This window comes from Scyliorhinus torazame, chromosome 18 (assembly GCF_047496885.1).
Source record: "Scyliorhinus torazame isolate Kashiwa2021f chromosome 18, sScyTor2.1, whole genome shotgun sequence".
NCBI lineage: Eukaryota > Metazoa > Chordata > Chondrichthyes > Carcharhiniformes > Scyliorhinidae > Scyliorhinus > Scyliorhinus torazame.
Window position 1 is genome coordinate 50,306,407 of NC_092724.1, and position 17,268 is coordinate 50,323,674.

A 17,268-nucleotide genomic window follows, 5' to 3' on the forward strand; every position below is an offset into this window, starting at 1 on the left:
AGCACCAGGGAGGCAGCATACCATCCTGGAATCTCGTTTGCAGCAACAGAAACACCAATCTATTTCCCTTACAATTGAATACTCTGTAACTATTGCATTCCCAAACATTTACTCCTCTGTGCAGCAGAGCCAACCGTGGTAGAGTGAATTTGGCTTTAGCTGCTTTCCCTGGAGAGGCCATTCCCCATAATAGTATCCAAAGCCGTATATCTGTGTTGCAGAGGAATGGCCACAGAATGTTCCTGCACTGCCTGCCTAGTCCTCTTGCTCTGCCTGGTGGTCACCCATTCTCTTCCTACCTGTGAAATCTTAGCCTGCAGTGTGACCACCTTGCCATACGTGCTAGCCATGATACTCTCCACCACATAATTGCTTCACGGTGCCCCAACTGCCGCTCTTGATCCAAAACCTGGACTTCCAGAGCTTCAGTTGGAGATGCCTCCTGCACACATACTGGCCCTGGGTGTTGGAAATATTCCCGGCTTCCCACATGGCAGCACACCATGACTTTGAGCTCTCCGGCCATGATTTGCTGCTTTTAAATTAAGCCTTTCAGAAGACCCTGAAAATCACCATAATATCATTTACTCTAGGGCCATTCATCCCGATTCCGTGTTATTACAGAATATAGCCCTTACAAAGTAATAAATACTTACCTGACCATACTCGTCCAAGTTGTTTCACCTGCCCTGCTTCACTTTTGAATCTTGAAGTCGCCTCAGGACCTCCAAACCCCAAGCTTTTACACTGCTCTCAATCTCTCTCTCTCTTTTTCAGTGCTCTTTTATCCTCCCGCCTCCGCTCTCAGCCTCACACTTGCGAGCATGGGACCATTGAGGTAGTTGGGGGGTGGGGGTGGGGGTTGAGGTGTGAGGTGGTATGGTGGAAGTTTGGTCTGTGCAACCACATTACAGACCACATGAGCACTTTCAAAACAGGTTGAAAAATTGCGCGAACAAGACAAAACAGACTGGATCTGATTTTAAAAAACATAAGTTCAGCGTGTTGGATCCCGTTCAGTCGATCTTAATGGAGTCTTTGTAGTCTTAAGTGGGTTACCTGTAAGTATTTATTAACTACAAGAATTGTATACATATATCAAGGGGTCAAGCTTGGCGCTGTCGCCATGCATGCTTGTGCACATGGCTCTGTCCAACACTAGAATGACCCCAAGATGTGGGTCATGTGTTCACTTGCATTGTACTCAGTCCCAAGTTAACCCGATACGTGCTAGATCCTTATGCTACACCTCTCCTAGTCTTTATCCAATTAATTTCAAGTTATTCTAATTTATCAAATGTACTTACAGCATTATTGCTACCCATCAGTCCAATTTAAATCTGAGTTCATAGGCTGGAAGCCATAAAACTTTTCCTTTTCTCCGCACTATGTCAGAGGAGTGCAAATGGCACAGTGGTTAGCCTGGTTGCCTCACAGCGCCAGGGACCAGTGTTCAATTCCAGCCCTGGGTGACTGTGGAATTTGCACATTCTCTCCGTGTCTGCAGGGCATTCCTCCGGGTGCTACGGTTTCCTCCCACAGTCCAAAGATGTGCAGGTTACGTGGGTTGGCCATGCTAAATTGCCCCTTCATGTCCAAAATGTTAGGTGGGGTTACGGGGTTAGGGTGGGGGTGTGGGCCTAGGTTGAGTGCTCTTTCGGAGGTTGTCTTCATAAGAAGGAACGAATAACTTCCTTCTGCACTGTCAGGATTCAATGATTCTGGCGTTGCAGGTAAATTCTGGATTTGTCGGTTATTCTGGCATCCGGGTGTCTTCACCTGTTTTTCCATTCCATGGTATCCAAGTGCTCTTTGTCAATTGGGTAATTGTTGATTAACCCCATTTTTTCCAGGTGTACAGAGCTGATTTGCTGCTGCTCAGTCTAGAAGCATAGAACCACCAGGGTGGGAGAGGGGTCGAGGTGTGAGGCTGCCACTTGGTTTGTGCAACCATATTATCACAGGATGCTCATCGCCACAGAGTCCTGTCCCCCCCCCCTTTTGTCATGCAACTCACAACAACCCATGAATGGAAGTTAATGTTTCAACAATGGAACCTTCATTCCTCCTTCCACAATTTTAGTCTCATTTTTGACTATCTTTCCCAGTTGTCTTGCAAACTTATAAATCTTTTCATTAAGCTCAGCAACAACTCTGGTAAGTTAGAACATAGAACAGTACAGTACAGGCCCTTTGGCCCACGATGATGTGCCAATCATTTATCCTAATCTTTTTTAAATTTAGAGTACCCAATTCATTTTTTCCAATTAAAGGGCAATTTAGTGTGTCCAATCCACCTAGCCTGCACATCTTTTGGGTTGTGGGGGCGAAACCCATGCAAACAAGGGAGAATGTGCAAACACCACACGGACAGTGACCCAGAGCCGGGATCGAACCTGGGACCTCGGTGCCGTGAGGCAGCAGGGCTAACCCACTGCGCCACCGTGCTGCCCCCATTTATCCTAATCTAAGATCAACCTGACCAACACCCCTTCAATTACTGCTGTCCACGTCCCTGTCCAAGAGTTGCTTAAATGTCCCTAATGTCTCTGACTCCACCACCTCTGCTGGCAATGCATTCCATGCACCCACCACTCTCTGTGTAAAGAACCGATCCCTGACATCTGCCCTACACCTTCCTCCAATCACCTTAAAATTATGTCCCGTATTGACAGCCATTTCCGCCCTGGGGAAAAGTCTCTGGCTATCCACTCTATCCATGCCTCTCATCATCTATGAAGTCACCTCTCTTCCTTCTTCGCTCCAGTGAGAAAAGCCCTACCTCCCTCAACCTTTCGTCAGAAGACATGCCCTCCAGTCCAGGCAGTATCCTGGTAAATCTCCTCTGCACCCTCTCCAAAGCATCCACATCCTTCCTATAATGAGGCGACCAGAACTGGACACAACATTCCAAGTGTGGTCTAACCAGGGTTTTATAAAGTTGCAGCAAAACCTCGCGGCTCTTAAACTCAATCCCCCTGTTAATGAAAGCCAACATACTATACGCCTTTTTAACAACCCTATCAACCTGGGTGGCAACTTTGAGGGATCTATGTACGTGGACCGCAAGATCCCTCTGTTCTACCACACTTCCAAGAATCCTGCCTTTAACCCTGTATTCAGCATTCAAATTTGACCTTCCAAATGAATCACTTCACATTCATCAATGTGTCACGTCACATCTTCAAAGAATTCAATGAGGCTTGAGTCATGACCTGCCCCTCACAAAGCCATGCTGACTATCTTTAATCAAAGTATGTTTTTCTAAATAATCATAAATCTTATCTCTGAGTCCTTTCCAATATTTTGCTCACCACAGACTTAAGACTGACTGGTCTCTAATTCCCAGGGATTTCCCTATTCCATTTCTTGAACAGGGTAACAACATTTGCCTCCCTCCAATCATCCGGTACTACTACAGTGGAGAATGTGGACGCAAAGATCATCGCCAATGGCGCAGCAATCTCCTCCCTTGCATCCCATAGTAACCTTGGGTATATCCCGTCAGGCCCAGGGGACTTTTTTTTTAAATTTAGAGTACCCAATTATATATATTTTTTCCAATTAAGGGGCAATTTAGCGTGGCCAATCCACCTAACCTGCACATCTTTGGGTTGTGGGGCTGAAACCCACTCAGACATGGGGAGAATGTGCAAACTCCACACGGACAATGACCCAGGCCGGGATTTGAACCCAGGTCCTCAGCGCCGCAGTCCCAGTGCTATCCACTGCGCCACATGCCGCCCAAGGCCCAGGGGGACTTATCTATCCTGATGCTTTTCAAAATTTCCAGCACATCCTCCTCCTTAATATCAACCTGTTCGAGTCTATTAACCTGGTTCACGCTGTTCTCCTGAGTAACAAGGTCCCTCTTTCTCGTGAATACTAAAGCAAAATATTCATTTAGGGCCTCCCCTACCTCCTCAGATTCTTATGCACTAAGTTGAGTTGATTTTGTTTGCATTACCTGCGGAACTCTTCTGTAAGTTTAACAACTTTACCTGGGCAGGAATCTTTGTTCCATGGTCATTGACTGTTCCTTCGACACTTTCAATTCATTCATTAGATCTTCAATCTGTTCTGTAGAATTCAGCTTTTCTGCTTCTGAAGTTTGAATTTGCTCTTCCGTACTGCGCATCTCATCCTTCGTGTTGTTCGGATTGGACCAGAGTTCGATAAGTTTATCTATTTTGGTTGTCAGTTCTGCTTTCAACAACTGTTCTGATTCATCGGCGATTCCTTCTCATGTTTCTGGCATTTTGCATGATGCTTAAAAGAGAATTCTGATGCTTGAAGTTCATCCAAGTTTAACCTGAAAATCCATTTTTCTGGAATCTGTTTCTACAGGTTCATCATTTAGGCGTTTCAAGTCCTCTTTCAAGTGTTCTAATTCCTGTGAGCAACATTCCAGTGTTCTCAAAAGCTGTCCTTTGTTTCTTTACCAAATGCATCTTTCATATGTGAAAATTGATTCTCTGCATTGATCGGTTTTTGCTTGGCAGAATGTAATTTAGCTCGCATTATGTAATTGTGCTTCTGCTGATTGATTTTAAGATCCCTCGCAATCTTTTGTGAGAACTTCAACTTTCTCTTTCCATTCTAGGTTCTTGTTTTTCATATCTTCATATATCACCTTGAAAGTGTAATGTTTCTTCCAAATTTACAGCCATTTTCTTCAACTCTGTAGCCTTTTTCTTATACCTCTGTGACACTTCAATGTTAATTTAGGGTGGCACGTGGCAGTGTTAGCACTGGGAGTATACCGCTGAGGATCCGGGTTCTAATACGGCCCTGGTCACTGTCCGTGTGGAGTTTGCACATTGTCCCCGTGTCTGCGTGGGTTTCACCTCGCAACCCAAAAGATGTGCAGATTAGGCGGATTGGCCACGCTAAATTGCCCCTTAATTGGAAAAACAAATAATTGGGTACTCTTTATAAAAAAATTTTTAAAAAATTTTTTAATTGTTAATTTGTTCCCAATCTTGGACAGTTTGATTCATTGGAGACTTTAGTGTTCCATGTGTTTTTCTAAATAATCATAAATCTTATCTCTCAGTCCTTTCCAATATTTTGCTCACCACAGACTTAACAAACTCTTCTGTAAGTTTAACAACTTTACCTGGGAAGGAATCTTTGTTCCATGGTCATTGACTGTTCCTTCGACACTTTTTATAAAAAAAAAAAAAAAAAATTTTAATTGTTAATTTGTTCCCAATCTTGGACAGTTTGATTCATTGGAGACTTTAGTGTTCCATGTGTTTTCAAGGATATATACTCAGCTTGAATCCTGAGTTTCAAATCTTCCAATTCTCTCCTAATATGAGCATTTCTCTGTTTTGCGGTGTTTCTTCATTTTGGATTTCATCAGATCGCTTGTCTTCTTTCACAGTCTGCTCGCTCTGCACTCACCTGCTGTTGCAGTTTAGGATTTCCAAAAATAATAATGTTTGAAACATCGGAAAGTTCCCTGTTTCTCATGCACTCTCGTGTGTTTACTCTAGTATTGTTTTCCTTTTTGACACTTTACTGGGAGTTTTCTGTGCCTCTTTTTAAGCTCTGTGCACTCCACGACTAAAATATGCATCAAAGGCTTTGAATGTTGTTACGACACCCTGGGCTAATATTTGGCCAATTCCAGCCCCAATTGGCCCAGAGTCTCAACACCAGTGAATTAACCAATAATTCTTCGAAAAATGCCTGAAGTCTTTGGCACTTGTCTGCCCAATAATTGCAGGCACCAGCTTTGTCAATATAAACACAATTACTGTTTATTTATAACAAAAACTGTGATGAAATCTGCAGCAAATACAAATGGTTAACTATTATTTAATTCCCAATTTAACTTGCCCCCCCCCCCCCCCCTTACACACACACACATGCACGCACACAAGACAGAAAAACACAGATGAAAAGGGGTTTAAAAAAAAAAAGCATAGGTGAAAGGAAAAAGAGTCTTTGTTCCAGATGGTGGTTTCTTGTGCTTTACTCCTCTTCCAATCTTGCTTTCAGTTTGTGGTAGGTTCCTCTCGGTCTCTAGTTCCAGAAATACAGCACTAATACAATCTCTCATTTGGCACTAATACAATCTCTCATTTTATCTTCAAATAAAAGCCACAAGTCCGGTTGATTGGAGGTGTCCAAAAATACAACTTTATTTGCTAATCATTCACCTTGATTCTCTTACATAAAAAAACAAAATGAAAACTTAGATCAAATAATACATCAAAACATAATAAAGAGTGTTAAATGAAAACATAAGAAAATATTATAAATCAATGGATGGTTTAGAATTTCTTAAAGCATAAATTCAGAACAAAACTTTAATCACGAAGCCTTATTCTTAAAGAAATTCTTATCAATGGGCTAATCCCACATTTACTCTTGTTGGTTTCTAATGCTCAGCTGATATTTCCTGACTTATTTAGATAGCTGTCTGTCACTTAGAACGTGATTTGTTATCCAGGCATTGGTTATTACCTAAGATTTACTAATGTCCATCAAATTAATTAAATGTCTACGTGCACCCGCTACGTGTGCCATTTCTACAAAGATAAGGTGCTTGCATTAACCTTGTTGTTGCTAAGGCTGTGATACATTTTCATTACTAAACGTATTGAAGAACAATGGTTTATTCACTACAAGGAGCTTTTATGTAACTTTTCATGAACAATGTTAGACCCCTACATATGTTAAATACCAATTTTTATATTTTATCTGAAACAATGACTATCTTTCCACATTGACCTTGTGGATATTCCATTCTCTGTCTATGCACTGAATTATGAAATGTACTGTATCAATTCTTAAAGGCACCAAATAAATTAGTGAAGCAATAAATCAGTAAATCAATAAATCTGTAATCTATCAAGCACTGACCGCTTTTATGGAGAAATAGAGGAAGCAGATCCTGGTCTTTGTGTAGCTATATTAATTCAGGTTTTCTGCAAGTTTTGAAATACAGCAGTTGCAGCCTTTCTGGAGAGAGAGCGAGAGGTCTTCTCCCTGTGCTTCCAGAGGATAAACTGAAACTCCTTGCGACTCTGAAGATCAGTCCAGTGGGATGGGATTCAATCACCAACTGGTACCAGGCTGCATCCAACCTCTTGGGCCAATTCATTGAGCCAATCCATCAATCTGAGTCCCACCTGCCCCCTGGTGCCAACAAGTCTGCAGCCTCCTGTTCAAACCAACTGAGATTAGCAGAGTTTTCTCATGTAACTTCTGAATTCTGCTAAGAGTCTTGAAGAAAGATGCACATTGATTCTGCTTGATTTAAAGACACATCTCCATTAATAATCCATGGATCAAACATAATAACAAAACAATAAAAGAAAGGGGAAAAAAGGGAATTATCACAAAGGGCCCTTACAATATTTCTTCGAAGCTCATTTTGGATTCATCAATGCACTGCATTACGATTGCTTCATCACATTCACCAAAGCAGTATGAAAAAGTTTTTAATCTGAACTTTCCGCTTAGACCTGATGCATTGTGGAGGTTTGAAAATTATCTTCTCCAGAGTGCCAAATTTTCTATTAGGGTTGGCCCTTGGATGAGTCCAGACTGATGTGGTAAGTTGAATTTTTGATCCATGGTCAGCTTTAAGAAGTTGCCAAAATTCAAAATGACACTGCCGTTCCTTTGAAGGTAAAGAGTTTACCTGCACCAGCCAGTTTTGGTGGGCTCCTGCTGCAATGACATTCATTCTCAGCCTTGAGAATATTTTAAACAGTAGTTGCTTGGATCATCCAGCTGCAGCTTTCTCCGTTTCAGTACTATGCTTTAGGGTCATGAAAGAGTCAAATCCTGGCCTTCACTTAACTTTAAAGCTGATTTTTTAGTCATGATTCTTCTTAATTATGTTTTTTCGCCTCTGGTCAAGCATGTTCAGGTTTCAACCCAGGAATGTATTTTTGAAAGTTTTAAAACAGCAATTTCTGATCACTGAACTATTTAAATGTTTCTCACAACTTGCTTCATCCTGGAATTTAAAAGTTTTAGTTCACCCCTTTTATGTCTGCTGACTCTGCACAGTGGGAATTGAAGCTGGACGTTCAAGCAATATTATGGAGCAGTGATGGACAACCTAGGCTCGTGAGTGGGCCGTAAGATTGGAATCAGACTTGTTCACTAGCCATGACCCCTAACCATGATTCCATGAATAAGATAAATACATTTGAATAAGATAAATACATTTGAATAAGATAAATACATTTGATACAAATATTTCATAACTAGCTATAGAAAATGCTTAATCATTTTATATTAATAGAACTGTCATCTACTTCAAATGGTAAAAACAAAAGAAATATTTACATTCTGGATGCAGAGGGAGTGCACGGCTCTCACCGTCAATGTTGTGAGAAATCAGCACGCACATCACTTCACTTGCCCTTGATTTATGCACGTACCAGTTTAGTCTTGCCGGCAGGAGAAAAACTACACAGAAATCAACAGACTGGCAACCCTGTACGCGGGCTACAGGTCAATAAAATGTCTCGGTAGGGGCGCAGTGGTTACCACTGCTGCCTCACAGAACAGAGGACTCTGGATCGATCCTGGCGCAAGGTCACTGTCCATGTGGAGTTTGCACATTTTCCTTGGAAAAAAATATAATTGGGTAAGAACCCAAAATGTCTCTGAGACAGCACTCACAACCCAGATGGGCTGCATGCGGCCCGAGACCGGAAGTTGCCCATCACTGCAATGAAGTCTTCTGCAGTGAGGAATTTTCCATTTTTTGCCTTCAGCTTCCAAGTCTTTCTTTGGACATTTCCTTGTCAATTTTCCTCTGCACATCTGCTTCTCAAGCTTTCTTTCAGGTCTCAGAATGCTTCTTCGAATTTTTCTTCAGTTTTGCAGAATTTTAGTTTTTCTCTGCATTTATTGTGCGGTTTTGCCAATTCCCATTCAAATTCACCATATTGTTGGCTGTTGGAAACCCTTCACTAGGCCGTAATGAAGTCTTCGTAGTGTTAAGTAGGTTAACTATATGTATTTCTTACCTACAAGAACTATGTACATATATACATAAAGGGTTCAAGCTAGGAGCAGTCTCTTTGCTTGTTTGTTCAAACTGCTCTGTCCAACACTAGACTGACCCATAGGTGTGGGTCATATGTTCTCTTGCATCTTTGGTGGGACTGAAGTCAGTACTACATTAACCCTATGTGTGCTCGACCCTTGTACGACACCAATGGTCTACATAAAACCACAGTGGAAAATTACAGGCTGATGGATAGCTCTGCATTCTGGTGAGAGAAACAACCTGCTGCAGGCTCAAAGTTAATTTGGTAGCCTCATTATGACTAAATTGTAACATTCCAGTTTTTGTTTCACGTTTGCTTGTCCCAATTCTTTTTTATAAGTGTTGAAATCAGCTTGTGTGGGGTATAAACACTGTGGTCGGGACCTATTCAGCTAAATGTCTGTGCTGTAAATACAAAGTAAATCGGCTTCACTTGTGCACGTCCATAGCTCAAACATATGACTCAGAAAACCATAGGGAGGAAAGTGTTGGAGTGAAGTTTATACCAAGAAATAAGTGTTCTAAGAGATCACTCATAATTTTTCCAACTGCAGTCAGTTTCTATTAACAGATCAGAATTGCTATAATGAGACTAGTCTGTTCCAGAAACAGCTCGTCTGGCCCCAGCAACCAAGTCCTTATTTTGAGAGCTACTTCTGCTTAGGAATATTTTAGAAAGAGTGGAAGTTGTTGGTAATTAATGGTGTGCAAAATAATGTGTACACATTAAAAAATGTGTCCACCTACCTCACTAGCGAAGGCAAGTGTACTTTAGTGTTTTGCATGAAAATATTCACAAGTAGATCTTAACGAAAGCAAAAGAAGCAATTTATTGTTGCAGAGCTCTGGGGGAAAGTCCTAGCCCGCTCGGTCTTGCCAATACACTTTCTCACTGAGCTGTGGCTTAAACTGGGTTAATATACTCTTTCAAAAGCAGAATTAGTTCGCATTTTCATTTACATACAGCCAATCAATTCTCTTAGTATTGCAGTTCATTCCATAAATATTTATCAATTCTGTACACAGTATGTTACATTCGTCCAATCGATATGTTGTGTGTGTGATTACATAAGGTCATAAGATAATGGGTTGCTAGTCATAAGGATATGAGGTGCCAGCCTGAGATGTGGATTTTGGGGCCACCCTTCCTCTTGCAACTGTTTTGACAATTTAGAATCCCAGCTTAGAATAACAGCTCCTGCAGTCCGTGGAGCACTGGTCCTCATTTGACCCATTGTCTTTGGAGGATACATCTGTTAGAGTCACTCTTAGTTCAAAGTTCACTCTCTCAGCATTTGTGGCAACTTAAAAGCAGGCATGAATTCATATAGCCAAGTATGTTACCAAAGCAGAAAGTTTGCACCAACAAATGTTTAAACATATGGAGTCGATTGACACTCTAGTGATGCTGTGGGTGTGCTGCATTGTTGGAGCTGCCAACCCCTAATACACAAATTGACTACAAGTTTTCCAGGAAAAACTATTGCGCGGAAAAGTCATTAGGTGCACAAACACACGAGAAATGTGATTCTGAACTTCTGGTAAATTGTACACCAAGCATAAGATGTGTATCAGGTGTTATCTCTGCAATCACCCAGGTACAAATGTGGTGTCTATATGTGGGAGGAAACTTATGAAAGTAAACTGAGACTGCACAGGGCCTGTCCATTTGGAAAAGGTGATTAAAAGACAGCATATCCCAATAACCACAAACTTATCCTTGTGTAACCTTAAAAGGAAGTCCAACTGACCTAAGCTTGGTAAATTGTATTGGATCCTACAGGTGGCAGAGGAGCATGGATTTGTGCAAAGGATCTAGGCCCATTTCCTCAGATCTCATTGTATCAGTATTGTTTTGCTTCTGTTCAGCTTGCTGTTGCCTTGGTTCTGGTTGGGTTCAGCATGTCCAGAAAACAGTTTGTGGAGCTCATGTGGAGACTCTCAAAGCCATCCAGACAATGCAACTATGCAGTATATATTTAAAGATCTGCCGCTGATGGTCAGCGGATAAGTATGTGGTCATTGGGATATGCTGCCTTTATCACCTTTTCCAAATGTGGTCTTTTTAGTTGTGTCCCATGAGAACAATCTTAAAAAAGGAGCACGAGTAGACCATATTGCCTGTTCATCAGCTCTCCATTCAATGTGGTCATGGCTGATCTTTGAATTCAACTTTATCTTCCTGTTCACTCCCCATATCCTTAGATTCCCTGTGGGATTAAAAATCTATTTCTACTTTGAAAATACTCAACGATGGAGCATCCACAAGCCCTTTGAGGGAGATAATTCCATTGATCATAACCTTTGAAGTGAAGAAATTTCTCCATCTCCATTCTAAATGAACAAGCCCTTGTCATGAGGCTGTACGCCATGTTTTAGATTCCCCAGCCAGAGAAACAATCTCTCAGTAACTACCTTGTCAAACTGTTTCACCACCTTGTGTTTCAATGAGCTATCATTCTTCTAAACTGTCATCTCGACCCAATTTACTCAGCCTTTCATTATTGGCCAGCCCTCATCCCAAGAGCTAGTTTAGAAAACCATTGCTGTACCGCCTCCAATGAAAGTATAGAAAGTATGGAACAAAACTGAGCACACCAGTCCAGGTGTGGTCTCAATGACCGTGGTGCATTTACTGCAAGACTACCTTATTTTTATACTGCAATCCCGATGCAATGAAACCATTTGCCTTCCGAATTGCTTGCTGCACCTGCATGCTAACTTGCTATGGTCCTTTTACAGTATACTTCGGTAGCTGTGAGCATCAACATTTACAAGTTCCAGGCCTCCTTTTTAAAAAAAAAAAAAAAAGCTTTTCTATTCCTACTACCAAAGTCAATAACTTCACACTCCCCCATGTTATATTCTGTCTGCCACAATATTGCCCCCTCAACCTGTCTGCACCTCATTGTGTCTTTACTACTTATTTATGCTGCAATCGTATAAGGTGTTGGTGAGGCCACATCTGGAGTATTGTGTTCAGTTTTGGTCTTCTTACCTGAGAAAGGACATATTGGCACTGGAGGGAGTGCAGAGGAGATTCACTAGGTTGATCCCAGAGTTGAGGGGATTAGATTATGACGAGAGGTTGAGTAGACTGGGACTGTACTCATTGGGAGTTTAGAAGGATGCGGGGGATCTTATTGAAACATATAAAGTTATGAAGGGAATAGATAGGATAGATGCGGGCAGGTTGTTTCCACTGGTCGGGGAAAGCAGAACTAGGGGACATAGTCTCAAAATAAGGGGAAGTAGATTTAGGACCGAGTTTAGGAGGAACATCTTCACCCAAAGGGTTGTGAATCTCTGGAATTCCTTGCCCAGTGAAGCAGTTGAGGCTCCTTCTTTAAACTTTTTAAAGAAAAAGATAGATACCTTTCTAAAGAATAAAGGGATTCGGGGATACGGTGTACGGGCCGGAAATTGGAGCTGAGTCCACAAAGATCAGCCATGACCTCATTGAATGGCGGAGCAGGCTCGAGGGGCCAGATGGCCTACTCCTGTTCCTAGTTCTTATCATAGATTATCATAGAATTTACAGTGCAGAAGGAGGCCATTCGGCCCATCGAGTCTGCACCGGCTCTTGGAAAGAGCACCCTACCCAAGGTCAACACCGCCACCCTATCCCCATAACCCAGTAACCCCATCCAACACTAAGGGCAATTTTGGACACTAAGGGCAATTTATCATGGCCAATCCACCTAACCTGCACATCTTTGGACTGTGGGAGGAAACCGAAGCACCCGGAGGAAACCCACGCACACACGGGGAGGATGTGCAGACTCCGCACAGACAGTGACCCAAGCTGGAATCGAACCTGGGACCCTGGAGCTGTGAAGCAATTGTGCTATCCACAAGGCTACCGTGCTGCCCCTTGGAGGGGCTTATGTTCTTATGTACATTGCCATCTGGTTTTAATATATTCAGCAAACCTAGATACGGTCCGCTACACTCTGTTTCTTCATCCAAATCATTAATATAGATTGTGAATCTCTGAGGCCTTAGCATTGATCCTTGCAGCCCTCCATTAGTTACAACCCACCAACTTAAAAATTCCCCGTTTATCCCTAGTTTTTGCTCCTGCCAATGAATACCCTAACCATGCTAATATGTTAGCCTGAGCTCCACAAGTCCTGAAAGCTTGCATATTAACTTTTTGCGCGATACTGTAGCAATTGATCAAATGCCTTCTGGAAATCCTCGTATTCTACATCTACTAGTTCCCCTTTATCTAGTGTACGAGTTGCATCCTCGAGAAAATGTAATAACTTTATCAAGCACGACGTCGTTTTGGTAAAACTATGTTGACTTTATCTGATAATGCTATGATTTTCTAAGCACGTTGTTAAGACTTCCTTAATAGATTCAAAAATTTTCCCAACTGTTTGTCAGGCCAACTGCCATGTAGTTAATTCCCTGTTTTCTCCCCATCCTTTCTTGAACAGCAATGTTACATTTTCCTAATTTCCAATTGCTGGGACCATTCTAGAAATCTCTGGAATTTTTGATTACATAGGATACAGAAACAGACCATTTGGCCCAACCAGTTGGTGCTGGAATTTATACTCCATTGGAGCCTATGTTAAGATGGGGCTGTTAGAGTTTATTTCAAAATTGCAAGCCAGACGTCTTTGTTTTAATTAGTAGTCATGAAATTATTGATCATCTACAATAATTTTACCCTGGTCGTGGGATATTTAAAATCCATTTCTTGGTTCAGTTTATATTGAAAAAGTACCATTGGATTTACTTTATACCATAAATTGTCTCATAAAACTCTCTTGCCTTGTTTCAAAGTTAAAGCCCCCAAATGTCTCCAACCACGAGAGCGCAGTTCTCGAGATGCAGTCTTTGTTCTTCGACTCATTAGTCTCAATGGCTCCATTGTAGCTTGGTTTCCAAAGACTTAATGTTTAACTACTTCATACAGTATCAAAGTCTTTTTAAACCATTTTACTTTAAAACATTTTTTTTTAAATTTAGTGTCCAATTCGTTTTTTCCAATTAAGGGGCAATTTTAGCGTGGCCAATCCACCTAACCTGCACATCTATTTTGGGTTGTGGGGGTGAAACCCACGCAAACACGGGGAGAATGTGCAAACTCCACACGAACAGTGACCCAGAGCTGGGATCGAACCTGGGACCTCGGCGCCGTGAGACAGCAGTGCTAACCACTGCACCACCGTGCTGCCCTTTAAACCATTTTAATGGCCAGCAGTCCAAAAGGGTATTTCGAATATTTTGTATTCTCTGACCTTCCTCATCATCCTCTACAATCAAGTGATAGCGATAAAATTAATTTATCGAATCATAAAATAGAATCATTAAATCCCTACAGTGCAGAAGGAGGCCAGTCAGCCCATCAGATCTGCACCTACACAGGCGCTGGTTTAGCACACTGGGCTAAATCGCTGGCTTTTAAAGCAGACCAAGGCAGGCCAGCAGCACAGTTCAATTCCCGTACCAGCCTTCCCGAACAGGCGCCGGATTGTGGCGACTTAGGGGCTTTTCACAGTAACTTAATTTGAAGCCTACTTGTGACGAGCGATTTTCATTTAATTCATTTTCATTTCACTAACCCGATGAAAGACCACCCTACGTAGGCCCAATCCCCCATCCTATTCCTGCAACCTCACCCTTAAGAGGCAATTTAACATGGCCAATCCACCTAACCTGCACATCTTTGGACTGGGGGATGAAACCGGAGCACCCGGACGAAACCCACGCAGACACTGGGAGAATGTGCAAACCCACACAGGCAGTCAACTGAGGTCGGAATTGAACCCGAGTCCTTAGTGCTCAGAGGCAGCAGTGCTAACCACTGTGCCACTGTGCTGCCTTATACCTGAAAGTGAAGGGATTTTACAGAGCCAGCTCCTGTCTCAAATGAGGTTTCAGCATTTACGCTCCCAACCCCACATGTAGGATTGGTGAAGCAACTTAGTAATGATGTATTGTGATGAGTCTATTATGCAAATGTGGTGAGTACTAATTATTAATTATGTACTAATTTCATTAATTGTACACTTGTCTAACACTAATTGTTACATCACAGGATACGGGATGCATCGGGTCGGCCCAAACGTGAATATCAACCCAAACCTAGAAGCACTTACACTGAGTATGGAGAGTCAGATCATTCCAATGGAGGCTTCTCCTTTAGCGGGTCAACAAAATCACAACGTAAGTAATTTTTTTGTTTGTTTAATCAGCTATAAGGTGCCACATACAACAGTGCGACTGGACTTTAACCAATCAATCCTCCCACACTAGATAAAAGCTCTTCCAAACCACCACACCCTCTCTTGTGAATCTTTGAGCTGCGCTTTGGTAAAACAGGAGAGAGCATGCTGAGCATGTGAACAATTCCATGTCACGGCAGAGTTTGCATTGAGTTGGGTCAAGTTAGAGAGGGTTGCAGCTTTCTCTGGCAAAGCCAAGCAGTGAGCCAGACCAATCCAGATTCTCCTCGATTTGATCCCTCTCTGTGCTGAGATATCCGACATCTGCTCGAGTCGTAACTGAGGCTCTGAAATTGACATCAAGTGGCCCAAGCTAAGGAAGAGAAAGGATCAACCAGGATTACTGCTGCTGATCGGTAAACTGGGATCTTCGACTGAAAAATGTAAATACGTATGCAAAATGCACTCGGGGCCAGGTTGGCTGTGAAGCACTGGAATCAAAACCGCCTTCTGACCTAGATTTGTGCACAAAGAACAGGTAATATTCTAGAGAGTAGCCATCGTCTATGAAACTGTTTCCCCTTGTGAGAAGTCAGGAGCAAAACAAAGGAGAAAGCAAGAATTGAAGAACATTTGCAATACCTCACCAAAATCCAATCAAGTAAGATTTACTGAATGTACTGTTCACGTGACCTGCAGTTGGGTGTTGGGCTCCAGCGCCAGCAGCCAACATTTCATAAATAGGTTGTCTTTGAATTTTATTTGGCCCGGAGTTCAGATTATGAATCTGACTCTGATCTCTCCACCGCTGTATAACCACTGACCCTGATCTTATGCTGGTCACCAAGATCAGAAGATTTGCCAGCACTATCATGAACTACAACACAGGAAAGAATTGATGAGAGATGAACTTTGGTTGCATTTATACTTTGTGGGGTATTCTTGGCTACTCACCTTAACTAACAAATTTATTGCAAGCAAAATTAGCACAATATAAAAATAACTTCTGTTTCTTTATAGAAATGTGTCCATCAGTTTATGCTAACCAGCAGGGGACAGAAGCAACTCCTCTGATGAACTCATTAGCATGGATCAATTTTTCTTGCTCCTGAACATACTTCCTTTGCTGTTGAATCCAAATCTAGTTTAACTACTCTTCCCTTAAACACAAGACGTCTTTTCCACCCATTCATCCAACTTCAGATAATTTTCCCAGTTTGCCTATAATGTTCATCTAATTCTTTCAAGTTTTAAATTCACTTTAACTTTTGAGGTTTAACTGAGCTACAAGTTTGTGTTGGGTGTTTGCACAAATTAAATTTATTATAATCTGCCACTAAAATAAAATCTCATCTCCCAAGTGTCACAGCCTTTCCTTGTGAGTCAGATATTGCTGCTATAGTTCACTTCTGCATAACAGAATGAAAGAGAAAGGTGCAAATTACTTGAAGGCCGTACCTTAACAGATTTCCCCCTCTGGATCTTTTTGTTTCCGAGCCAGTGTGTAACTGATCCAAGCAGAGCAGAAGGAAAAAAAAATAGAAAATGCTGCAAATACTCAGCAGGTTATGGCAGCATCTGTGGAGAGAGGAGCAGAGTTAACATTTCAGGCCTGTGACCTTTGTCGGAACTGGGGGAAAGTTAGAAATGTAATAGATTTTGAGGAAGGGCAGCATAGGGTCTCTCCTGGAGGTCGTTAGTTATGGGTGGGGGAATGAGGTCAGAAGAAATGGCAGGGTGTGGTTCTTACCAGGTTCCCCCTTTCCCAATATCGGTCTTTCAATCAGGCACTGAGTAACTTTAATTGAGGGATCCATCCTGCGCGCCTGTCGGTTTGCCTTTCTCATCTGCACCCCCCCCCCCCCCCCAATGAATATTAGCGGCGGTAGGATAAAGCCCTTAAGTGGAAAATAATTGCTTTATTATGTGCCTCAATTAGCATTCAGGTGGGGAGGCCATCCAAGACCCTCCCACCCTGAACTTAATCGGGCTCGGCTGGAAAGGCAGCACTGTCACCACCTGGCACCCTCCCACCTAATTAAATGCCCCCTGCCTCCA

The 17,268-nt window shown here is 42.1% G+C and overlaps 1 protein-coding gene across 1 annotated transcript in view; it reads left to right on the top strand.

The window, feature by feature from the left end:
* Positions 1-17,268, top strand: part of sh3gl1b (SH3-domain GRB2-like 1b) — a 134,650-nt gene that overhangs the window by 102,684 nt on the left and 14,698 nt on the right. The window contains exon 7 of the mRNA XM_072482736.1: positions 15,084-15,211. Within this exon, the coding sequence (XP_072338837.1) occupies positions 15,084-15,211 (128 nt within the window). The remainder of the gene's footprint in view (positions 1-15,083; positions 15,212-17,268) is intronic.